General features: G+C 40.7%; 2 protein-coding genes across 4 annotated transcripts in view; one reads left to right on the plus strand and one right to left on the minus strand.

The window, feature by feature from the left end:
- Positions 1-2,919: 2,919 nt before the first annotated feature.
- Positions 2,920-22,576, minus strand: part of LOC119720262 (outer dense fiber protein 2-like) — a 28,072-nt gene continuing 8,415 nt past the window's right edge. For 2 of the 3 annotated variants that reach the window (XM_038189884.1, XM_038189885.1), the window contains exons 8-18: positions 20,548-20,927; positions 19,120-19,299; positions 17,250-17,385; positions 9,622-9,732; positions 9,001-9,033; positions 6,728-6,832; positions 5,985-6,143; positions 5,766-5,866; positions 5,069-5,150; positions 4,070-4,276; positions 2,920-3,332 (exon numbers count right to left, since the gene is read on the minus strand). In XM_038189884.1, the coding sequence (XP_038045812.1) occupies positions 3,153-3,332; positions 4,070-4,276; positions 5,069-5,150; positions 5,766-5,866; positions 5,985-6,143; positions 6,728-6,832; positions 9,001-9,033; positions 9,622-9,732; positions 17,250-17,385; positions 19,120-19,299; positions 20,548-20,927 (1,674 nt within the window). In that variant the 3' untranslated portion in view covers positions 2,920-3,152. The remainder of the gene's footprint in view (positions 3,333-4,069; positions 4,277-5,068; positions 5,151-5,765; positions 5,867-5,984; positions 6,144-6,727; positions 6,833-9,000; positions 9,034-9,621; positions 9,733-17,249; positions 17,386-19,119; positions 19,300-20,547; positions 20,928-22,576) is intronic. The other variant, XM_038189886.1, reaches the window with a different exon arrangement.
- LOC119720263 (C3 and PZP-like alpha-2-macroglobulin domain-containing protein 8) lies at positions 12,180-13,727 on the plus strand. The gene is made up of 2 exons (XM_038189887.1): positions 12,180-12,839; positions 13,202-13,727. The coding sequence occupies exons 1-2, from the start codon at positions 12,743-12,745 to the stop codon at positions 13,495-13,497; spliced, it is 393 nt and encodes a 130-aa protein (XP_038045815.1). The 5' UTR covers positions 12,180-12,742; the 3' UTR covers positions 13,498-13,727.

Genomic DNA, 22,576 nt, shown 5'->3' on the forward strand with positions numbered 1-22,576 from the left:
CAAGGCTTAGGGTGCCACCTCGTTTCCTCCCTTTATGGTGCCTGACTTTCGAGTTACATGGATGGACAGGGAAGGAGGTGTGGTGGGCCGGGTACCGAGTCCCAGAAGAGTTCTATATGGAAGTCGGTAAGGGGCTCATTAAGTTAGGGTCATAAGTCCGACTCCTGAAGACTTGGCCATCGCCACATAACTTTTTGTTTTATTATTTTTCTATCCGAGGACTTTTGCAAGAATGATTCATTTGTTATATTATTGAGAGCTTGTATCGTGATCCTTTTTTAAAAAAATGGTTCAAAAACAAAACGGAAAATACAAAAAAAAAATCATATAACAAAATTACACAAATATCAAATCAGCTATTATGTTTTGAACGAAAAAAAATATGTTGTCTGCATTATCTTTAGGGAAATTTAATCAATGAAATAAATACAGATTTGTCCCCGACACCTAATGCCTAAAAAATTGTTCAATTTAGTACTGCAGCAGGTTCTGTATATCATTATTAGCACTAGACATTAGGCCAAAACAATGTTCTGCTTCCGATTACATGGCATTTGAAAATAGGATAGGTAGGTAGGGATTATTATTATTTTTTTGGGGGGGGGGATATTTTGTGTGTGTACGATCATATTGTCTGCGTGTAGTCAAGGGTAAAAATTAGGGTAGGGGCTGTCAAAATAGGGTAGGTAGTGTAACCGGAAGCAGAACTATTACTTGGGGGGGGGGCCTTAGTGTCTGATTCATTTCAACGGTTATTTCAAATCTGTTTACCTTTTCAACTGTGATAAATTATGATCTTTTAAAATTGTATAAAAAGAGACTCATCAACGCGTGAAGAGAGAGGGTGGTTTGAACCACTTGATCTCTGTGATTAAAAATCTGGAAAGCTCATTGCGCGATATGTATAACACATTTATTTTGAAGCTACATTGTAGGTAGTAGTTCTCAATCTAGTACAGTACACTCCATTTCATTCGGCCAGGGACCCGCAAACAAACATAATGATAAGCAACCTAGCATGTTGTAGCGGATCATATTTATACCACACATGATCAAATTATTACTGCAGATTTCCACACAGGATGAAGACAAAGAAATACAAGACCAGTGAGGCAAACTAAAATTGAGATCTCTTCTATTTATTCATCCTGACTGAAAATGCATAAGGCACATCTTGGTGTATTGTGTATCATATTGAGGAGTTACAATTACAAGAACGGATGTACAAATATGAAACTTGGTTTCGACAAATTGAAATTTCATTTTAATCAGGTGGCTTGGGTTGTTTGCGAATGTTGGTCATTCAGTCCACAGACACCCAGAATTAAAGTTATGTCAATAAAGTTTAACTGGCACAAAAAATAAAGGTAAAGGTATGAAATTTAAGTAACGTAAACACACACACAACTATTTCAAATCAAACAAAGAAGAAATCAAAGGAAAAATAAAATTTGTCAAATTTACAAAAAGTGTTAGGTCAATCTTGTCTCATGTCAGCCAGCACTACAGGTATTGATGCCCTCTAATCATGTGATTTTACTACTGCTGGATTTGGTATGAATATACATGTAGTTGATCTGTGTGTCCCTTGTGTACATGTACAGTCAGTTTAAAGACAGAGTCCATCACTTGCAGCTAGCCCAAAAGTAACTGGCGTAATTATTGTAGTAAAAACATACTTGGTTGAAAGATTAAAGGGGACTAAACTCCCTGTGAAATTATTTTTTCTGGCAAGCTGTCATTTTGAAGAAATCAAAGAAAGAATGGGTGCGTCATAAGAAGCACAGTTGAAAATTTCCGTTAGTAGTTCGTTTTTTTTTTATTCGGCAAAGCGCGCGCAAGCGTTGACACGACGCACATGCACGCGCAGTTGCTAGAATTCGTCGGATCGGTGCGCGACATCGCGTAGCTTTAATCGGCTCAGTGAGAACGTGTCTCGGACGCTGAATTCAGGCCCAATTCAAAACGTGATTCAGCAACTTCTGATTTGAAATCGAGATCCTAGAATGTTGTTTTTCTCGAAATATAAAGCTAAAGCTGAGCTGAAACTTCAGGTTTGTTGTTCAGCACCCTTCGCTAGATTTTGAGCACTTTTGTTGCTTCAAACTAACAAAATACACAAATTACAAATGATGGACTATACCTTTAACTTCTACAACATGTATGTAAGTGTCTTCTAAGTACGTATTTATCATGATTCCTATCCAACTTATTACCGTCTACAATAAAAGTACCTGTTAGGCCAAAAAAAAAAGTCTCCGGTTTCTGGTATGGAGCTTGCCCAAAAAGTGGTGCGGCGACGCGGCTTTTTTTTTTTTACCCGATTTTTTTGCTTCAAATGTCGGCTGATGACTGCAAATGGTGCCCGACTAAACTTAGTGCAAATATATGTGAGTCCAGAGAGGCCACATAAAGCTTATTCTCGACCATAACCCAATCTAAAAACACGTTAAAATTGTGCAGCAGCAGGATTCCAGTCAAACTAGTGAGTTTGGCGGTTTTGAGACATCATCTTTCATTGAAAAAAAAAACTTTTTCATTTTGCCAACGCGCATGGCTACGGCGACGCGCGCGCATACCAGAAACCGGAGACTTTTTTTTTTGGCCTTATGTAGAAAATGAATAGTTTCTAAGGTGAAGCTGGGCTTTTCCCAACACTAGTAAAATAAATGCACTTACGATAAGCATATTGTGTTTAGTATTAATTTGGTATTACCAGTATACCTATTTCCTGAATGAAAACAGCACTGCTGCGGCTATGAATGGCAAGTATATAAAAACTATTCCTTCAAGTGTGGAAACTATTGATGTACATCAATGCGCAAGGCTTACAGCAATTCATTTAAATTGCTGGGAAAAGCGCAATTGAGAAAATAATTGGATTTTTTGATGGTGGGAGTTGAAAAAGAACAGGGTATGCAACTTTAAATTGAGCGTGTGTATATCTTTGTCGACCAAAATTAATCATAACAGTTGTGTAGGACTCTAATTCTAAAAATAAAATGGACTTTCTTCTACACAGTATAAGTTATAAGTTGGGCAAAATTAACATGTGCGATGAAGCCCACTTGCAAAGCCTTGCTTTTTTTATCCACCCCCATCTGCCTGACCATAGTACACCCCTATATCTGATAATGCTAAGGTCCACCCTGTCATGTCCTTAATGGTGTGTGGCCCCTTAGAGGGGACCCGGATAGGGAGGTGTCACCAAAGACGTTTGCGTAGGAGCTCTTGAGGAACTGGACGTAGTTCTGCATGCTGCGGTTGGTGCTGTGTGACTGCTCCAGGCGATCCTTCAGGTCGTACAGCTGGGAGTTGAACTTACGCTCCGCCTGAAAAAGAAAGGAAAAAGGAGTGCATTTGTAAATAGATTTCTTATTGGCCAACTAGGGTCCAATTGCATAGTGCTGCTTAAAGGGAATGTACATGTACATCATTGGCTTTTGCTGTAATTTTCAGAAACGAACTATTTGAGGGGTTAGTATAATAGATCAAATATTGTTACACTGACATGTTTGAAGTTTTGTCTTCGAAAATGCTTGAAAAACCAAGAAAAACAACAATGTTCAAGTAGTCTGGTTCCCTGACTCCACTAAATATAAAATGGACCAATTTATAGATGTCGGAAAATTGTAAGGTAAGGGAACCAGTCCAGCTAGCCTGCACCCGTTCAAGAACATGTAACCAATAGCAAACACAATTTGGACTGGAAAAAAAATGTAAATCTGGAGCAGTAGTTGAAAAATAGTAAGGTTTTTCCAACAGTGGTCGGCCGACCATCGTTGGAAATGTATGCAAAAATACCGTTTTCTTAAAAATGACTCGACACCAGGTGCCATAATTTTACAGGATGCTTTAGACTGTCATATACCAACATCCTAGTGAGGTATTTCGTAAAAACTTGGTAGTTTTATTTTTTGATGTTTGCAAATGTTGTATATTCCCTAGTTAGCTTGTGTTAAGGCCAGAACAAAGTCTTCGGTTTCTGGTATGGAGCTTGCCCCAAAAGTGTTTTTTTTTTCCCCATCCATCCAAATTGTATCGATTACAAGTCCTAAGACCAACTCACGTCTTCTTTGGCTCGTTTGGACTGGTGGATTTCCCCCTTGACTCGGTTCAGCTGTGCCTCCAGGTCCAGGATCCTAGCCTGGGCGTTGCGCTCTCGCTGTACGGCTTTCTCCCGCGATTCTTCCTCTAAGCGCCGGCTGTCGCTGATGGCCTGCTCAAGCTGCCGGGACAGGCTGGAATTCTCTCGCGTTTTGTCTTCTATTCTCAACTAGATAAGAAAAAACCAACATTTTTAATGTGTTGCTTAACTCTGACTTACATGGCACTTTTGTGAGGTTCACCCTGCACTTCTGCATTCTTGAATTCTAACATTGAGAAGTAAACCACTGAACATGTTCTTTAAACTGAACAAAATTGGGCAAGAACGTAGTTTACTGACGCCAATCTACCAACATTATCATCGACAACATTATCATCTTACCTTGCTTCTCAGATAATCTTTCAATTGACCACTGTAAAAGGTCTTGATGTTTCGCGAAGAGATATTTTTTGGGGAAAATTATTGCGGCGATACTGCAGTTTGTCTTTTTAGCACGATTGTTCTTATTCCGAATGCGTCTTAACTCGATGCATTAGGAATGCCTTCCAAGGCCAAAAAAAAAAGTCGTCGGTTTCAGGTATGGAGCTTGCCCCAAAAGTGGTGCGGCGACGCGGCTTTTTTTCCTTTTTTTTTCACTTCAAATGTCGGCTGATGACTGCAAATGGTGCCCGACTAAATTTAGTGCAAAATATATTGGAGCCCCGAGAGGCCACATAAAGCTTTTCCTCGATCGTAACCCATCTAAAAACACGTTAAAATTGTGCAGCAGCAGGATTCCAGTGAGTTTGGCAGTTTTGAGACATCATCTTACATTAAAAAAAAAACCTTTTTAATTTTGTTGACGCGCATGGCTACGGCGACGCGCGTGCATACCAGAACTCGGAGCCTTTTTTTATGGCCTAACTTTCTCTCTCTCTCTTTCTTCGTAAATGTTGAGGGTGTAAAGTTTTATGTCATTACCTGGTTTTGGTGGACGGTTTCTTCCCGTTTGGCAATAATGGCATGCAGCTCCTTGTTCTGGTCATCAGCTTCTTGTAGTCGCCTTCATATCACAAGACAAAAATATGACAACCTCATTTCTTATTATGTACGTAACAAAACTGAGACACTAAGCTAGATGTGTTATTGTATTCAAACTCAAGTACGTTTTGAGAATGCTTGTATTCACGCTCATCATGCTTAAATATCAAAATGCTCAGACTCGAACTCACTCATACTCGAGTGGCAAACTATCTGGACTCCACTATTCGATACTGTACTCCACCATCAAAATAATCGTGGTCGATTATAAGGACTCGGAAAAAATCAAGTAATTTAGTTTTGAATGCAAAAAATCTCACTTGGAGACACGTGCTCCGTTATATCGATACTCACTGAACTGCACTGGGTGGTGGAGAGGATCAATTTCCTTTGTGTTGGTTTGCACTCATTACTCATGATATAATTGTTTTCACTCAATAAGTACTCTATAAAGTACTCGTACTCGGAGGTGCAAGTACACATGAAACATGATGTCATCATGGCATAAATCTTTGCGCCACCATCCCCCCCCCCCCCCACATTTTTTTTTATTTTGTGACAGCTGTCGACTGGAAAAAAATCATGTCCGCTCCCTGTCAAGAAATCCTGCATTAGCCACTGTTTATTGAGTACGTACCTTTGGAAGGACTCCATTTGGGAAGCCAGGGACCTGTTCTCATCCTGTGCTGTGTGCCATTTGTCTCTCATTGCTTCCACCTGCTCAGCTTGATGGTCAACCTTAGAAGATGAGAATAGAGCAAGAACAAAATCAACAAAAACATCATGGACCCTGCCACAGCAGGCAACAAAGTGAATATTGTAAGCCGTAACCAATGTCACTCAGACACAGCCTTACCTTGGTTGAGAGATCCGAGATGACCTTCGTCTGCTCAGAGAACCGTCTCTCCTGGCTGAGTAGTTTCTCGGTGGCCTCCAGGAGCTTCTGCTCAGAGTTACGCAGCTGCTCTGGCAGGGGCTCCAGCTCTTGAAGTCTCCGCTCGAGGTGGTTCCTCAGCTGAGAGAAATTATCAACATTTAAATCCGTTCAAAAGACGCTACTTTATGTGTAGATTCATTTTCAAAACAAGGCTTCATTTGATTAACAATGTTCGTAGTTGGATATTACCGGGATGGTTACTGCAATGACTTGGACACTCCCTCACATGTATGCAAAATTATGCATATTGAGGTTTTGCATCCATGTGACCTTATCACGTGAACAGTGAAAGATCCGCCATTTTGGACGTCTAGCGCGGCGCTCGATGGATTGATCCTACAGTGCATGTAGATTGCATTATAACCAACTCCACTGATCATCAAGGGTTGGAATAATCTCCACAAAAGTAATTGGTTAACCCCCCCCAAAAAAATAAAAATAAATAAATAAATAAATAAACAGAAAATGAAAGATGATGAAATAAGCTGTAATTTGATGTGTATTTGAAACAGAGTTGTAATTTTCATGAATTTTGGAATTTTCCAATTGCCCTTTTTTTTTTTTCACAATGGAAAAGCTCACATTGGCTCCCTGTCAACAATTCATTGTTACCAAACTCAAGAAAACTTCTAATTGTTTGTCTCCTCTAGAAATCAACTTACAATATCCATCTCCTTGCCTGCCTCTTGCTCCCTGCGGCTCCTCTGTTGCTGTTCCTGCTCCAGCTGGAGGGACGTATCCAGAGCCTCCCGACGAGATTTACTCATCTGAAAAAACGAACAAGAAGCAATGAAGACTGTATTCTAAGGTGCTACCGTTGGCTTCAATTTTGAACCCTAACATCAGAATTGAACACCTTTAGAACTCATCCATCTGTCCCCGAACCCAAGGGTTGGAATCCATGGTGATCATACATTTTCTTTTAATAGAATCTGAAATTTGTACAAGATGAACCCAAGACTTGTGCAGCCCTGTTAGTTCTTGCAATGTCCTGGGTTCATTTCCATGCAAAACAAATGCACTGGGTTAACCGCACGGTGGTTGATTTTGGTGGATTAGGCAGGAATGTACCGTATTAATCATAGACATAGAGACATATAAGGCCCCCCCCCAAAAAAAAAATAGTTCTGCTTCCGATTACAATGTACATGGCATTCGAAAATAGGGTAGGTAGGTAGGGAATTTTTTTTATTTTGCCAATATTTTTGTGTACGATCATATGGAGGCCTCTGCGTGTAGGGTAAAAGGTATAAAGTGATGGTTTTGGGTGTTTTTTTCTGATTTTTTATCTTCTTTTTTCCAATACAAAAAATAGGGAAGGGGCTGTCAGAATAGGGTAGGTAGGGAAACCGGAAGCAGAACTATTATTTTTTGGGGGCCTAATACATTGTATAACCTAGACACGACATTTGCTATTGCGACTGTGAGTGTGAGCAAAATGCTACGCGTATTACGCAACACCTCGTGCAAGAGAGCAGTCTCACTGCACACGTTATTTGGAATATTTTGGTCCCGTGCGGGAAACACAATACTAAGTTGTGCACAAGTGCATTGGCGATGGCCTGAACATTCGTGGTATACATATGAAGCATGCGCGTAAATTGAAGCCACATGATCATTCCCACATCACACCAGGCCGCGTGACGCAGCCCGTTTTGCTCACAGAATTTACAACGTAGAAGCAGTTAATGTCGTGTCTAGGTTTTATAATTTGTCTATGGTATTAATGTACTGGGGTGTTTGCAAAGCTGACCAAGCTGATTTATTGTTTGAACTGACAACCCTGCAATATTAAAATGTATACCTATGGAAGGTTCTGCTCTAGTTTTACTTAAACGTATTTGATTTCTCTTTGCAACTTTATCCATATATTTCACTGGTTATGATTATTTAAACAAAAAATCCATTTGTAGCTGTTATTTCATACATGTACTTGTTTTCTGGTGCTTTGACAAAATTATGAACTTACAATGTACTTGTAATATATTTAAGTTGTAGCAAGCAGTGATTGTTTCAATGCAATGCATTTTATGCAAACCGTCAACGGCTATATTTATTAGAGTGGATACTGAATAGCATTCATAGTGTCATTATATTTTCCTCAGCAACACATGCTATGAAACAAAAAGAAGAGGGACAAAATCATTAAACATATGTACATGTATCAGTCGTTGTGTGAAGCACTGCAAAACCTGTAGACAGGATGCAATTTTAAGAACCCGAAAACGTAGAATCTGAGAGGGAAATAAGTTACACATACTTCTGTACCGGTACTTCTTTGCAGCCTTACAAAACAATTGAGAAAACTGCATACCCAAGCAAGCATTATGCACATTCCAGCATTCGTAAGCCAAAGCGTTATGTGCAAAATGATTTGTTAATTTTGGAGCAACCAAACAAGCAGCAAAGCTATGCCTTTATATTAGACCATTTGTCAAATCGGGCTACATGTACCACGTGAAATAAGCCTTTTCGGAGTTCCCACTGCGCATTCATAACCTGTGACAACGCGCATTGTTTGTCTCAAATGGCCTTTGACATCATCGCGCCACTGACTTTACAAAAAGGCTGTTTGTGCATTGTGGGTACTGTCAAAGGGCATTTGAGACAAACAATGTGCGTTGTCACAGGTTACGAATGCGCGCAGTTGGAACTCCGAAAAGGCTTATTCTAAAGGGTTCTGGAATATCTAAATAAAATTCTTTATGAGATGTTACAATGCACTTATTTCCAGAAAGCAAAAACATAGGTTTTAAAAGCCATCTGACTTTAATATTCCGAAACGCAGAGGGGTTTTGCGGGCAAACAGAACACCACTATTTGATGCACATGGTCCAATATAAAAGCAAACACAGTGAAACCCATCACCGCATATATGGGCCTGAAATTAAAAAAAATCTCAGCTGCAGATGATCGAGACAGAATGGACACATACCCTTGATCTGTGCTTAAAATAGGAGAATGGATGCTACAAGAAGAAGGAATATTGTACTGAAAATCAATAAAGGCAAAAGAGTGCACATCAACGAGGTCTTTCCCAATATCAAGATTGCAGATTCACTGTAGCTACCATATGAATTTGATGCAAGCCTTTTCTTTACAAGCTGCTGTATCTAACATAAACAAAGACATAAGATTGCCAAGTCTTACGGGAAAAAAAGTCTGATGTTAAATGTCCAACAGATTACAGCAATTCCGCTATTACATTGTTGGTTTTTAATAGCAGGGTTAAGGTATAACAAAACAACATATTTACTAGCTGAGGGAATCTATCTTGTACTGTCCCCAATAATATAAGCAAATGAAAGTTTTTTTCTCTGTCTGATATCTGACATGTCTGAATGAACACGACCAAATCATTTCTGCAAACAATTTAAACTTAAAACCCTGAATATTTTTTCAACACATATTTGATAAATTGTCTTAATGGATGAAATGGTTTAGTCTAGCTACACACAGTCACACAGATTTAGTCACAATCGACTTTCTTCCGAAAATAATGACAATACTGATAACACTTCAACTAGTGTGAGCAATGGAAGTGAGGAAGACTCACCTGTGTTTTGTACTCGCCAACCAGGGACTCATAATCGTGAATACTGGTCTTGAGTTGGTCCACCTCACTCGTGGCAAAGGTCAACTTGTCTTGAACAGTGGCTAGAGATGACTGAAAACAAAAACATAGGAAGAAATTGCTCAAATGTCAATTTTTATTCCAAACATTTTCATGGTGGGAAAAAAATGCCCTCTAGAAATGGAGAATGTTCTTAAGGGAGCGCCTCAAAAGTCGGAACATTCCTATTCTGTATGGAATGTTCCTGTTAGGAACACTGTGTGAACGCATTGTGTTCCCGGCATGTTCTCAGCTTGAACAGGCCGATCCTGAGTAAGTGTGCACGCGCATACACCAACGTTCCCACGCAGGGTCAACGCATGTTCCAAATTGGAATAGGCTACGAGAGTACAAGTGCTGAAGCTCCTGAAACACAATAACTGAAAGTTATGCTTAGTGAGATTTTCAATGGGCATTGCAACACACAATTAAATGGCAGGCCTGATCATTGTATGTGTTCTACATCCCCCCCCCCCCCCCAGGGGTTTCCCTTAACTTTTTCCTTTACTGGCCGGCCGGACCAGTAAATCAGAGTTTTCACTGGCCCGCAACCTTTTTCACTAGCCCACATGTTTTAATAGTAACTTTCAATCAAATCACCATAAGTATTTTTGAGAATAAATTATGCAATATGAATACAATCGGCAATTATCTTAATCATGTACATAATATTGCAAGTAGTTCCTTTTTAAGTGATGTCAATATTTCTTTAATCGTCCATGATTTAACATAGACCAAGGCTTTAATTAACATGAATCAAATAGGGGGAGAAGTTATAATCAAAATTTATGCAGTGTGCTTCGTTCCGAACTTAAGGCTTTAGGTGTTCTATTTCCGACATGTTTTGATAAAACACGAACTAAAAAAGCGTTATCTTGAGGAACAAGAAAACATTGCACACAATCGTGGTATTAATGGGAGTTTACCAAGTTAGTAACTGAACTGTTTTAACTTGTTTGAAAATGAGTGAGAAGGCCAGTATTTAAAAAAAAACATCTCTTGCGCGCGCCATGCATTTCTAGCGAAGAATGGTGCAATCAGCATGCCTAGCCAAGAAGCGCTCCGGGCGGGCGACCCACGAACTTACGCTGGTCACGTCAATCCATAACGTTTTCCGGAGCACGGTCCACTTTACATTCACTAGTCTTTACATTCAAAATAGGCCCCTCGAATCTCATATTGTCCTCATCTTTTCGGTACATTCGTTTTAGTGTTCAAGAAATCACCCCAAGAATCCGTTCGGGCACAAGTTTTGGCAGTGAAACTGTCATGAAAGTTTTCTCCTCACCACGTTGCATGATACGAATACGATGTTAACGTACGTACGTCCGTACCGTACCGTGTGGACTGCAGACGAAGTAAATCACGTGCGCTGCATGTGCACAATGTGTAATGGCAAATACACGTTGATTGGCCTCATGTTCGTCGTTGGGATTTCAATGCACAGCGCACTGCGAATATACATGGAGTGATACGAATTCGAACTACCGATGTTTTTATTTCGGTCGGCGTGGCAAAAGTATTCATGTGTTGTATCACCCTTAACTTTTTATTTTGATTGATTGAAAAATACTGTAGGGAAAACTTCGTTATCTTTATTTTTTTTAACAGTTTTTTGACTCGCCCGTCGGACTACTGAGAGGAGGGTTTTGACTCGCCCGCCGCTGTTTTCACTCGCATTTGGCGAGCGGGCGACCGCTAAGGAAACCCCCCCCCCCCCCCCCCCGCCAATCATAACACAAATCTGCCACTGACTGTTTTCATCTTGTTGCTTTGCCCTTTATTGGAACTGTGGGTGCATTTTAATTGCTTGCCAGCAACCCTAGAACGCCGTATTATTCTAAACGTAGTTCATGTAAAGCTGAAACCTTGAATTTGAAATATGCGTGATATTGGCAAAATAGAAAGCCCATTATTTTGTTGTCCTCGTTCGCGTCAACTGTTACCTTGACAACTCTGTAATATTACGACGTACAGATAATTAACGTTACCATGGAACCAAAAGTTGAGTAAAGCTAATTTATTTTCAACAACGATTTCCTCGAGCATTTTCAGTCTGATTTTCGTGGGCTTCGTAACAAGCTGATCTGGTAGTTCAGTCTTGTATTCTGCTGACTGATTTCGAAAAATGCGTTTGAGTTTCGCTGTTTTCATTCCATTTGGTGTGGCCGCCCTCTTCTCTGTGCAACCTGTTCAAGGAGAGATGTGTAGCGCCATGATCAAGTCTGCAGCCGGCGATGATCTGACCACGCTCCGTGACAAGACATTCGCGGCGTTCAGAAAAGAATGTCGGCTGAACAGAGACCAACTCGATGAGAATATCTGTAAGTAGTCATATTTCCCAAAATTTATTTTGTCTTTGAAATGAAATGGCTTTGCTATAAACTCCAAACAATAAAAGGTCGAAGCAAATTGAAAAGACATGTATGCCAATTGATTGAACTCATATTCGTGATTTTTTTAACATAGAATAGAGAGTAATAAAACAAAAAAGTGAATACAGACTCAGTCAAAATAAACACTGATTGAAGACGTGGGCGCGTTCCACTTAAAACGAACAGTAGCGGTGAAGGTTCGGTACACGGGTGAACTGTATTCCTGAGCCGTTGGATAAATGATTTTTTTTTAACATGGTTGACAAGAACGGGGTACGTTTTTCGGCCGAAATGTGTTGTTTTCTATATCGAAAATCTCAAAAGACTTCATATTTCAAAAACGAAATATCACCCTCAATAGTTTAAGTATTCCGAGGATTTGAAAACTGCTATCCTCACAGTGACGCTTGTAGTAGGCATACTGTTGGCTGCCATTTTGGCAGCAGGTTTTTCGATGACTAGGGTTGGCACGATCGTTGGGGGCCGAGGACAGGTTCTCTCTACCGTTTGCGTGAGTGGTACGCACCAGTAGTCCTGTAGGTTAATTGAATAGTCAAAAGGTCATAGTTTATTGTGCTTTGAAAATAAAATGACTAAATGATTTGACTTTGACTCGTAAAACAGCTTGCTCTTTCTCTACCGTGACTGCAAACCCACACACGTTCAAGTTCATACTGAAGCCACTCAGCATGCCTTTCCGGTTGGACTTCGCTGTGAAGATCGAGAGAGATGCCGCAATATCCCTCTCAGAGAACACCACACATGGGTCCATCTTTGCCGAGATGAGTAAGTGATTAGTCTGAATGTCTGGATAGAAATCTTGTGTATTTTTAAAAATGTAGTAGCTGAAGGTGAATCGTTGAACTCCGATCCCTTGTTGACCAATTTTCAGGATTTTCATTCAAGAAAAACTTTCCCTCATACCCCCCCCCCCAAAAAAAACCAACCAACACTTACACCAACGCATTGTGAATAAACTTTCACTGGACAACACCTAAATATTTAAGGGTATTTTAAGGTAAGTTTCAGTGTGGAGATAGTTGAATGTAACCATTGCATCTATCAAAGCTTGATTCGGTTGTGGGCATTTATGGAATCTTTTAAAGCTGAAAGAACATTTTAGTTTGTACAATTTCTTGTTATACTAGATATTGGAGGTTCGGTGAATGGTCGCGCAGTTATGAGACCCTGCTATTATGTCGAGTGCCCTGGCGTGGATGCTACTCACGATGAGGCAGGTCTGGTTGACGCCAATGAATACCGCCCCTTCTGGATCGACTACAAAGGGGGCGTGGTCAGGGTTGGTAAAGGAGGACAGGAGGTGGCTTTCTTGGAGTGGGACGCCGGTGCACATCACCAGGGAGTAGTAACCCAAGTACGTATTGGTATCGCTTCATGGGCTAGCGCCAACGGAGACTGGGTGTTTTACAAATTTTGCGAGTGAGAATTAGGACCGCTGGTTTTGCTAAACAAAATACGAGGTAAATGTATTACTTCATAGTAAAAGTGAAATTGAGTCCCAAAACAAACTTCATTCTTATCATACTAGCATCTGTGTCTAAATATTCCCGTAGTAGTAAACAGGTACTTTAGGGAATTTTTTTCTCAGCCACAGCTTTGTGAATATGCTATACATGTAATTCTTTTTGTGTTGTACGTATATTTCTATTTACTGAACAAATTTTGACGTAAATCCAACCAAGGCTCATGAAAAATCAATCAATCAATAAGGCCCCCCCAAAAAAATATTCGGTCTCTGGTCAGACCAAAGTTCTGGAATTGACGCGGCCACGCATTTTTTTTTTTTTTTCTTCAAGCTTGAATTGTCCAGACAAGGTGGGTACTATTTTGCTTTTTAGGTGTCCTCATGTACATTGACCAAGTGTCCTCCATAATTTGCCTTGGTGCTTTCGATCATTTGCCTTGGTGCAATTTCCCATTCCTTGGTGCTCTTTGGTAAAATAAATTGAGAAGGTGCGGAAATAGAGGGCGCTGTTGGAGCTACCGCGGAACATTTTTGAGAGAAAAAAAAGATCGACACACATGATTAAAATCGATGCGCGCGCTGACTGACTTATTTTTTTTTTGGCCTAACAATGCCTAGCTTTCTCTGCTTTTTAAATTTAGTCTCCTTTTATTTAGTTCAAAATACTTCTTTTGAAGGCTTTTACATATTTACGGTTTAAAATAACTGTTCCATTGCTTGAATTTAATCCGTAGCCATAACTATTTTAAAGCGTAATTTATACTTTGTCTTATCTGGGAAATATCAATTAAAGTTAATTTAAACATCAACAACCTTTATAATTTAATTATAATTCATAGTTTAATCTCGACGTTTAAGTTCACTGTTTCTTAATTCACATGTGTCACACACTAACGGTTGTAAGTAAATCACAGGTATAGACCTTTTTAAAATCATTTTGACATGATTTGTCCAAACCTACTTCTGGAATTTAGTTAATGAAGGGCCAACAACAGACATACATGTACATGTACTCTTGGCTGTGTTTATTTTTCAATATTGGGTTGGTAATAAAATAGTGCAGTCTGTTTGAAACAAATGGTCAGATATATTCATCCTTAACATTTTCGAACTTCAAATTAAATTAACCTAGCAGCTTAAATTTGCGGAGTATGACTTATTATTTGTACACTACCAAACAAGTACCGAGGGAGGCGAAACGTCACGCGAACTTCACGAGTGTCGGATGATCGTGATTCGTCATCGTGCGTAGTATATGGAGTATTGCGTTCAACGGAGCGACGTCGCTAATATTATGCTAGGGTGCGTCCGATTTACTTACCGGTAGCTACGGATGGAAATAACCAATATGCCTATTTGAGAGCTATTACACAATTTGGGGGAACACACAGTGCAAACTTACCGGTAGGTACATTAAGCTAAAATCTATGCGCACTTGGAGGATAATTTATTAGTGCACCAGTTTTTGTTGACATACGGTAAATGCACACACCCCCTCCAATTAATTTACCTGACTCGTGTGTACGGTCCAAATGCTCACAGATGAAGCACGAAATATCTGTGTCGTGCGTGGTATCGATATCTCTAAACCAGGTCTCACTAAAGCACATTAGACAGCTGTCCCTGTATTTGTGACGATTACTGGTACAAGCTTTCAGTTCATCCATTTTAGTTCTCAAACTCTGGGCATTTCCAGTGATGATTGAGGGAACTGCACCGATTTCATCAAACTCTTCGTAACTTACGATGCATCGCAGCGCTGTGACGCGTCGTATATCTCTACGATGCGTCGCAGCTGCGCGTGTCCTGCGATCCATTTCACTAAACACGTCGTAAGTGCGACGCGTCGTAGGTGTATTTATAGCACAACTCGGTGACTGTTTTATGTCTTTAGTCAGCGTACAGTATATAGTCGTCTGATATTCAACAAAGAGTCGTCGGATCTCAGCTCGAAATTTGTTAAAACGTAAAACAAAATGGCGGCCGTGCGATGTAATTTTGAAGGAAAACAAGCTCTTAGTGGACTGTATAGCTACTGTGAAATTTCAACTCTAATATTCCGGTCTAATTCACAATTATTCCATGAATTTTCTGTTTACAACTTTTCACACATTGCCTCGGTATTATAATCTCGTAAATGTAATGTTTGTGGTATAAAACTGGCTTAGAAATGACTCTTCTTATTTTGCGATGACCACTAGACACGTTGTAACTTGCGACGTATTTTAAGCCGTTGTCAAGGAACTTACGACGCGTTCAACACATCGCAACTTTAGTGAAATGGAAGATACGACGCGTCGCGAGTTCGACGTGTTACACGTCGTAACTTGAGTTGCGACGGGTCGCAGCGCTTCGTGAAATCAGGTGCTGGTGGCTTAAAACCTCGTCGGCGGTTCCCGACTCGGATTCCTCCTTTTTTCCCTCTTTTGCGGCGTGGCGGACATAATTCTGCAGGAATGTCTGGACTGGGAAGGCCGTTGCCTGATGACCTCAGACTTAATAATGCGTCCCTCGTATACACAATAGCTAATGGCTGCTAGTTCAGTACACGTACAAATGGCCCGGTAGGTTTTGCAAGAACATGGTAGAAAACACTTAAAATTAACACGAAAGTCAGTACATACCACAACGACATTGTTCTATGCAACATAACACAATTGCAGCAAACATCAAAATTCCAAAAACAGTTCACACAAGTCCAGAAAACAAACAAAATTTGACGAAAATGTTGAAACAGAAAAACACTCGGGTGGTCGCCGCAGAACAGCGCCCTCTAACTTGGTGTCGTCCGCCCAACAAATATTGGATGACGACATGTTTCCATTCCCCCATCTCCCCCTGGGATAGATCCACCTATGAACACACGAGTCATTGGTAATCAGCCGCAGCCACTTCCCACAGGCACGTGTGTAATCCAGCCGTAGCCAAGTAATTCAGACTTGGCCTGAAAGCGCGCCCTCTCTCGGTCAAGCACGAAGCGCGTAGGTTAGATTAGTCTGGTTCCCATACCAATAGATTCTGACTATTCCTGATGAATCTAAGGTCAGGTAGCATCCGGTAATACACTGTATTATAATTTACGTCACGTGACTAAAACGGAAGGAATTCCTCCTTTTTCCGAAAATGTCCGAAGTTTGCCGAATTCATTTCGTCGACAATCGGATAGTGCCCGAGTATTACCAAGTATAATATAGGTTTTATTAACTGCTAATTGCTTATTAAAAATATTTTTTTTACTCACATCGTGTACAAGGGGCGAACTTTTTGCTGCGTCATGTACTAATTTGAATTTGACGACCGTTACCGGCATTTTGCAAAACTCGGCGTGGTCTTTTTCGGCTCCCACTGTTGCATATAGCAGGGATCCCATTTCAATTGTGTTGGATATTGTTGCATTTTAGTAGGGTACCAGAAGAATACCCAATAGGTGTTAGAATTACAATAGGAAGGCAGCTATGAGGTAAAATATATCTAAGAATGGGTGTTGTTTTTTTCTGAAAGCCTCTAAAAACCACTGTTTATTCAATCTAATTGTGAGGAAATTTTTTAAAATGTCAGAGAAACAGATAACCTGTGGAACATGGAAACTTGAAAAGAATTTGAACAATCAAAAATGTACATACACACACAGGCAAGAGAGTATTATAAATAACATACTGGGAGACAAAGGGCATACAATTCTATATTTTGTGTGGCATTTTACTACCCACCTTAAGTCTGTCATTCTCCAGTTTGAATGTGGCCAGTTCAGTTGACTTGCCGTGTAGCTTGTGATTCAGGTCATCTGCTGTCACCCGTGAGCTCATTTCAGCGTCTTTCAGTTTGTCTTCCAAGTCATCCATTTGCCTGTCAACAATTCAAACAAAAAGTAGTAATAATTAAAAACAAGTACATGTACTTCCTGGTTAACATGGTTAAATTTCTTTTCCCAAATGAAAAGGAAGAATACCTTGACAAAAATAATATAAGGATAGGATTTTGTGCATATTCAGAATACAATTACAGTAAACTTTCCTCATAGTCAAATCTCAAGGAAATTAATAACAAAAATTGAGTTATCTGGAGTTTGAGTTGAGCAAGGTGTCTGATTTTTTCTACAGTCATGGTATCTACACGTGTACTATGTACATGAATGGTTTTACTGTTTTAAACTTCATCCCTATGTGTAATTTTTAAGTTAAAAATGTACATTTTGCTCATATCACATATCGTTGTTGCCTAAAAAGTGCCTAAAACGTAACAATAAATCACTTAAATTGTGTAACTGCGTGTAGGGAATTTTAAGTTTGTGCTGTTTGTTTATCTCGATCAACATACCACGCTCGGGTTTTTCCCATGTGTGGTCACATGGCAAATGGGAGGGTGCGCAAGCGTAGAAGCTGCAACTGGGCCAGCGGTAGCGACACCTGTGGTCGGCACGTGTGGTCTAGCGGTGGAGCACAGGATTCGTGATCGAGAGGTTGTGGGTTCGAACCCCACCGTGGCCATGCGTGTTGTGCCCTTGAGTAAGGTGCTTTACCTCAATTACTCCTCTCAACCCAGGTGTTAAATGGGTACCGGCATTATTCAATGCTGGGAAGGTAACAGACTCGCTGTGGAGGAGGTGTGGCGATCCCCCCACAGCAGCATATGAGTCTGGCCCAATCGCTATGAAAAAGAGATGGGCACTCCGTTCCTGTGAACACAGGTTCGTCCCCTTTACTTTTCTTTTTAGCGATCAGGCTAACTCGAAAGCCAGGCAAGCCCATCTGCAAAGGTTTCCAATGCGATCACATGCCCACTGCAAAGAGCCAGCAATTGCACTGCCGGCGAGCGGGTAACAATTAGGCCAAGGGTAGCGGTCAGGCTTTCTCGACAGCCAGGATTTGTTGCAGTTACGGTCTGGAGTCCGATCACAAATGCATTGTGTATCTGTATCTGTCTGTATCTGTATGGCTACGATTGCAGAAACCTATTCAGGCATTAGCGCAACGGAGTACTGAGGTACTCAAGGCACTGGGAGTTATGTCTATTGTTAGATGAATGAAGTACATGAGAGATACATGTATATGTTACAGGGTTCTTTAACGTACGGGACCTACGGCTTCCGAAGGACGAAGCAATAGTGGTAAAGTGTCTTGCTCAAGAGCGCAAGCACCATGTTCCCACGGCCAGGATTCGAACCCGTGTACCACGGCACATGAGTCGATCACCGTAACCATTGGACCACATTACCCACCTTATGCTGCACCCCCGCGAGAAAAGATGAAATGTGTTGCGCAGTAGTAACTCATGAAAAAAAAATCGCAATCTGTTTGCGCTTCTTTGTTTTGACAGCAGTTTCTTATGTGGACTGGCCGAACAAAAGTCTTGAGATAAACGGAGATATTGGTGCATAATATGTACATAATATCCTATTCTCTTGACATGCTTGAAGGGAATGGAGAATTACTTCAAGATAAACGGAGTCTCGAGTTATCTGATTCGAGTTAATGAGAATTTACTGTAGTTGTGCGTACTTCACACGTGAGCCAGTGCGCACACTCACTGTGTCTCCTTTGATTGGAGCTCTCACATCAAGGCGCCACCCACCGTTCATACCTTATCAGAGCAGCATTCTGAGTCTCCTGCTGCAATTTCTCCTTGGTCAACTTCTCGGCCCGGGCTTTCCACTGATCTCCAACCATGGCGGAGTCGGCCAGCCTGGTCTCCGTCTCCAGCAGCTGCATGTTCAGCTTCTCCACGGCATCCTCGCTCCGTGTGGCACGGTCTTTCTGGACTCTGAAGATATCATGAAAGCCAATTTGAGTCTGCCAATATCTAATACTTAGACAACATTTTTGTACTCTAAAACAAAAGGCCACTCAATTCAGACAGTGATTAGAAACAAAACTGTTCCGACACAAACATCCTGGAACTATCGTTCCGATATATATTCGCTCTGAATGTTTTAGATTCACCTAATACTATACAAATTTGTTCAGAACACTAACTGGTCTGTAATGTCTAAATGTGTGACCACAATTCCCCCCTTTCGGTGACCATCTATACTTCAAAACTTATACTAGGGTTCGATAGGGAAAAAACAGTGGTAAAAAAAACTATGTCACAAATTTGAGATAAGTTTCATGACCTGAAGAATGGATGCCTTGTGTTTGACTTGTGATTGACTACTGATGATTTATGATGATTTGGGACTGACTCTTAATGACTTGTGACAACTTGATTAAAACTATGCATGGAACAATTGAATTTACAGTTAGGGTTAGGATAAGGTAAGCACTGTCGATATAACTCAATTATTCGATATTATTTTGATATCAATATCAAAATTTGAACATTTCGATGTTGCGATATGATATCGAAAATATCGAAAATGCCTCAGTTTATCATCAAAATAAATCTCCTGTTTGTGCTTTTACTTTGTCTTTAACGTTTGCTTTATAATGAAAAAAATACCCAGCATTGGACTGAAAATAAAAACATCAGGACATGCCAAGCGGTTACGCTATGAGCTCTGCGTTAGCTGGAATTCGTGGTCAGAAACCTCAGAAGAAACTGCCCGTTTTGGACAAAATCTCAGTGCTGAGATTTGTTTTAAAAGTTTGAGCAGATCACTGCAGAGAAAGCTGTTGGAAAATTGGGACTTCATATTTTTTCTTTATTTTTTTGGTTAGAAAAAGTTCAGTTGTCTGAATTGTTTTTTACATTTTCTTTGACTCTTACATGGGACATTTTCTTTAACTCTTACATGGGACATTTCCTTTAACGCTTACACGGGATAATTGATATATTGAATATTCTTGATATTGGAATTCTGATATATCGATTATTGGAAATTCTGATATCCACAGTGCTTAATGTAAGGGTTAGGTTCTCATGACATGAGGCTCAATGACTCGTGTTTTGACTATGGTTGACTTGTGATGACTTGGGATTGGCTTGTGATGCCATGATTACATGGACACATCCCGAGACAATTCATGAAAACCCATATCTGTATTTACAAAATTCTTCACACCCCCTGACCTTGTGGCTCTCTTGAGGGCCTCCTTGTCGGCGCCGGCCTTCCCTTTAGCCGCCGTCAGCAACCCCTGCAGGTGGTCCGCCTCAATCTGCTGCTGCTCCAGCCGGTTCTCCATCTGCCGCAGCTGCACGGCCATCCGGTTGCAGTCGCCTTCCCGCTTGCGCAGCTGGTTCTGCAGGTGTCCCCGGGTGGCCGCCACCGAGGTCTGCAGGTCCGTCACCGATCGCAGCTGCTCCCGCTCCGAGGCCAAGGTGTCGCGCAGGGTCTGGACCTCTTCGTCCTTCTCCAGGGTCTGGACGCGCAGGCGTTGGTTGGCCGCGTCGGACTGGGTCAGCTTGCGGAGCAGGACGTCGCGCTGTTCTTCAGTTTGGTCACGTTTTGCCTGTAGAAATACAATTTTTGGGAGCTGAGCTACATGTTCATAAGACCACAACTGGAAGTTTTATCATTACACTTTTCTTTTATGCTAAATGTGATGGAATACAATTAGAAAGCACCGAGAGAGCTCAAACCTCCGCCAACAATTCCCCCCATATTGTCAGTACACCCAAAAGAAATACTCGCATATATCCACTAGACTTGCATATTTTAGTGCACAGGCTGGTCACCAACTACCAGAAAAACCCTACGGATTATGTAGGCATGCAACTGGGAAGTCACCAAAAAAGAGGAAATTCACATCTTTCCCAGACTTTGTACAGTGTTTTTTTATTTTCAATGGCACACATGGGAAATGAAAAAAGAGGAAATCAGCTGATCCAAGGAAAAGTTGCATGCCTGATTACAGTGTGTAACTGCAAAACCTTGTTTTAAGTGGTTTGATATATATGTTGACCTATCAACTGCACCGATATGAGGTCAGTTTACAGACCTGTTATGACAGTCTGTATAGTTGATTAAGTTTATGTCCACTTCGTTTGTTTGTCTGTTTCTGTTTTCATTGTTTTGTTGTGTTTTGTCTTTGAATTTAGTCTTCCTTTTTCAGTATTGTTTATATGTATATATATTTATTTTTTGTTGTGTTTAAGGCATTCCGTTTATAAGCTCCGGCTTCTTGTGTAATGCCTCCACTTAATAGTTCTTATGTAACAATTGTTTTGTTTTCTAAAGTGCTTATTCATGTGGAAATAAATGTTTCTGAAATGAAATGAAATGAAAAACAGTGTCGTCGTATTGGCATCGATTACCAGTGTATTTTATTGCCTGTGTATTGGCATGGCCTGTGAATTTGCATGGGCGGTTTATTGCAGTGTCGTGTATTGGCATGGGCGGTCTTAACAACTCATGAACGCAGCACACACATATACACACACATAATGGTGAAGAATCCTCTAAAAAAAATCCTGGATCCAGACCCAGATCCGTACTTAACCCTGCTATGCCCAGTGCAGTTGGCAGAGAGAGTTATCAGACCTTTCAAAACATTTTAAATTTGCCTGACTAAATGGGTTTTGAAAGGTGAAATAGTGCTGGAACTTTGAAACTTTTCGAAAGGTTTCGGAAGGTGAAGCAACTCTGTGGGCAAATTCAGTAAGTTGCCTTTCAATACCTTTCGAAAGGAATTGAAAGGTGTGGTAGTGCAGTAACAATAAATTCTGGAGGATTTTAAAAGGTCCAGCATTTTTTCCCCTCCAATTTGCCAGCACCCAGATTTTGAGGTGTTTTGAATGGTCTAACTACAGGAGAGTTAAATAATAATAATAATGATGGCGTCTTGCATAGCGCTCATGTCTGTCACAAAGTGACGCTCCTGGGGCTCTTATTATTACCCTGGCTTTAGCACAGCTGCCATTACGGCGCTCAAGCATTGAAGGAATTTCTTTCCACCAGGTACCCATTTACTATACCTGGGTGGAGAGAGGCAATCGTAGTAAAGTATCTTGCCCAAGCGCACAAGCACCATGTTCCCCGTCACACTAGTCACGGCACACGAATCGAACACCGTAACCACTGGACCACAGCTCCCCACACCCTTGTACCAAGGACCACACCCCAAAAAATGCAATCTGTCCATAACTTTTTGAGTTATCT

The sequence above is a fragment of the Patiria miniata genome, unplaced genomic scaffold (genome assembly GCF_015706575.1).
Source record: "Patiria miniata isolate m_02_andy unplaced genomic scaffold, ASM1570657v1 HiC_scaffold_9, whole genome shotgun sequence".
In the NCBI taxonomy this organism is placed as follows: Eukaryota; Metazoa; Echinodermata; class Asteroidea; order Valvatida; family Asterinidae; genus Patiria; species Patiria miniata.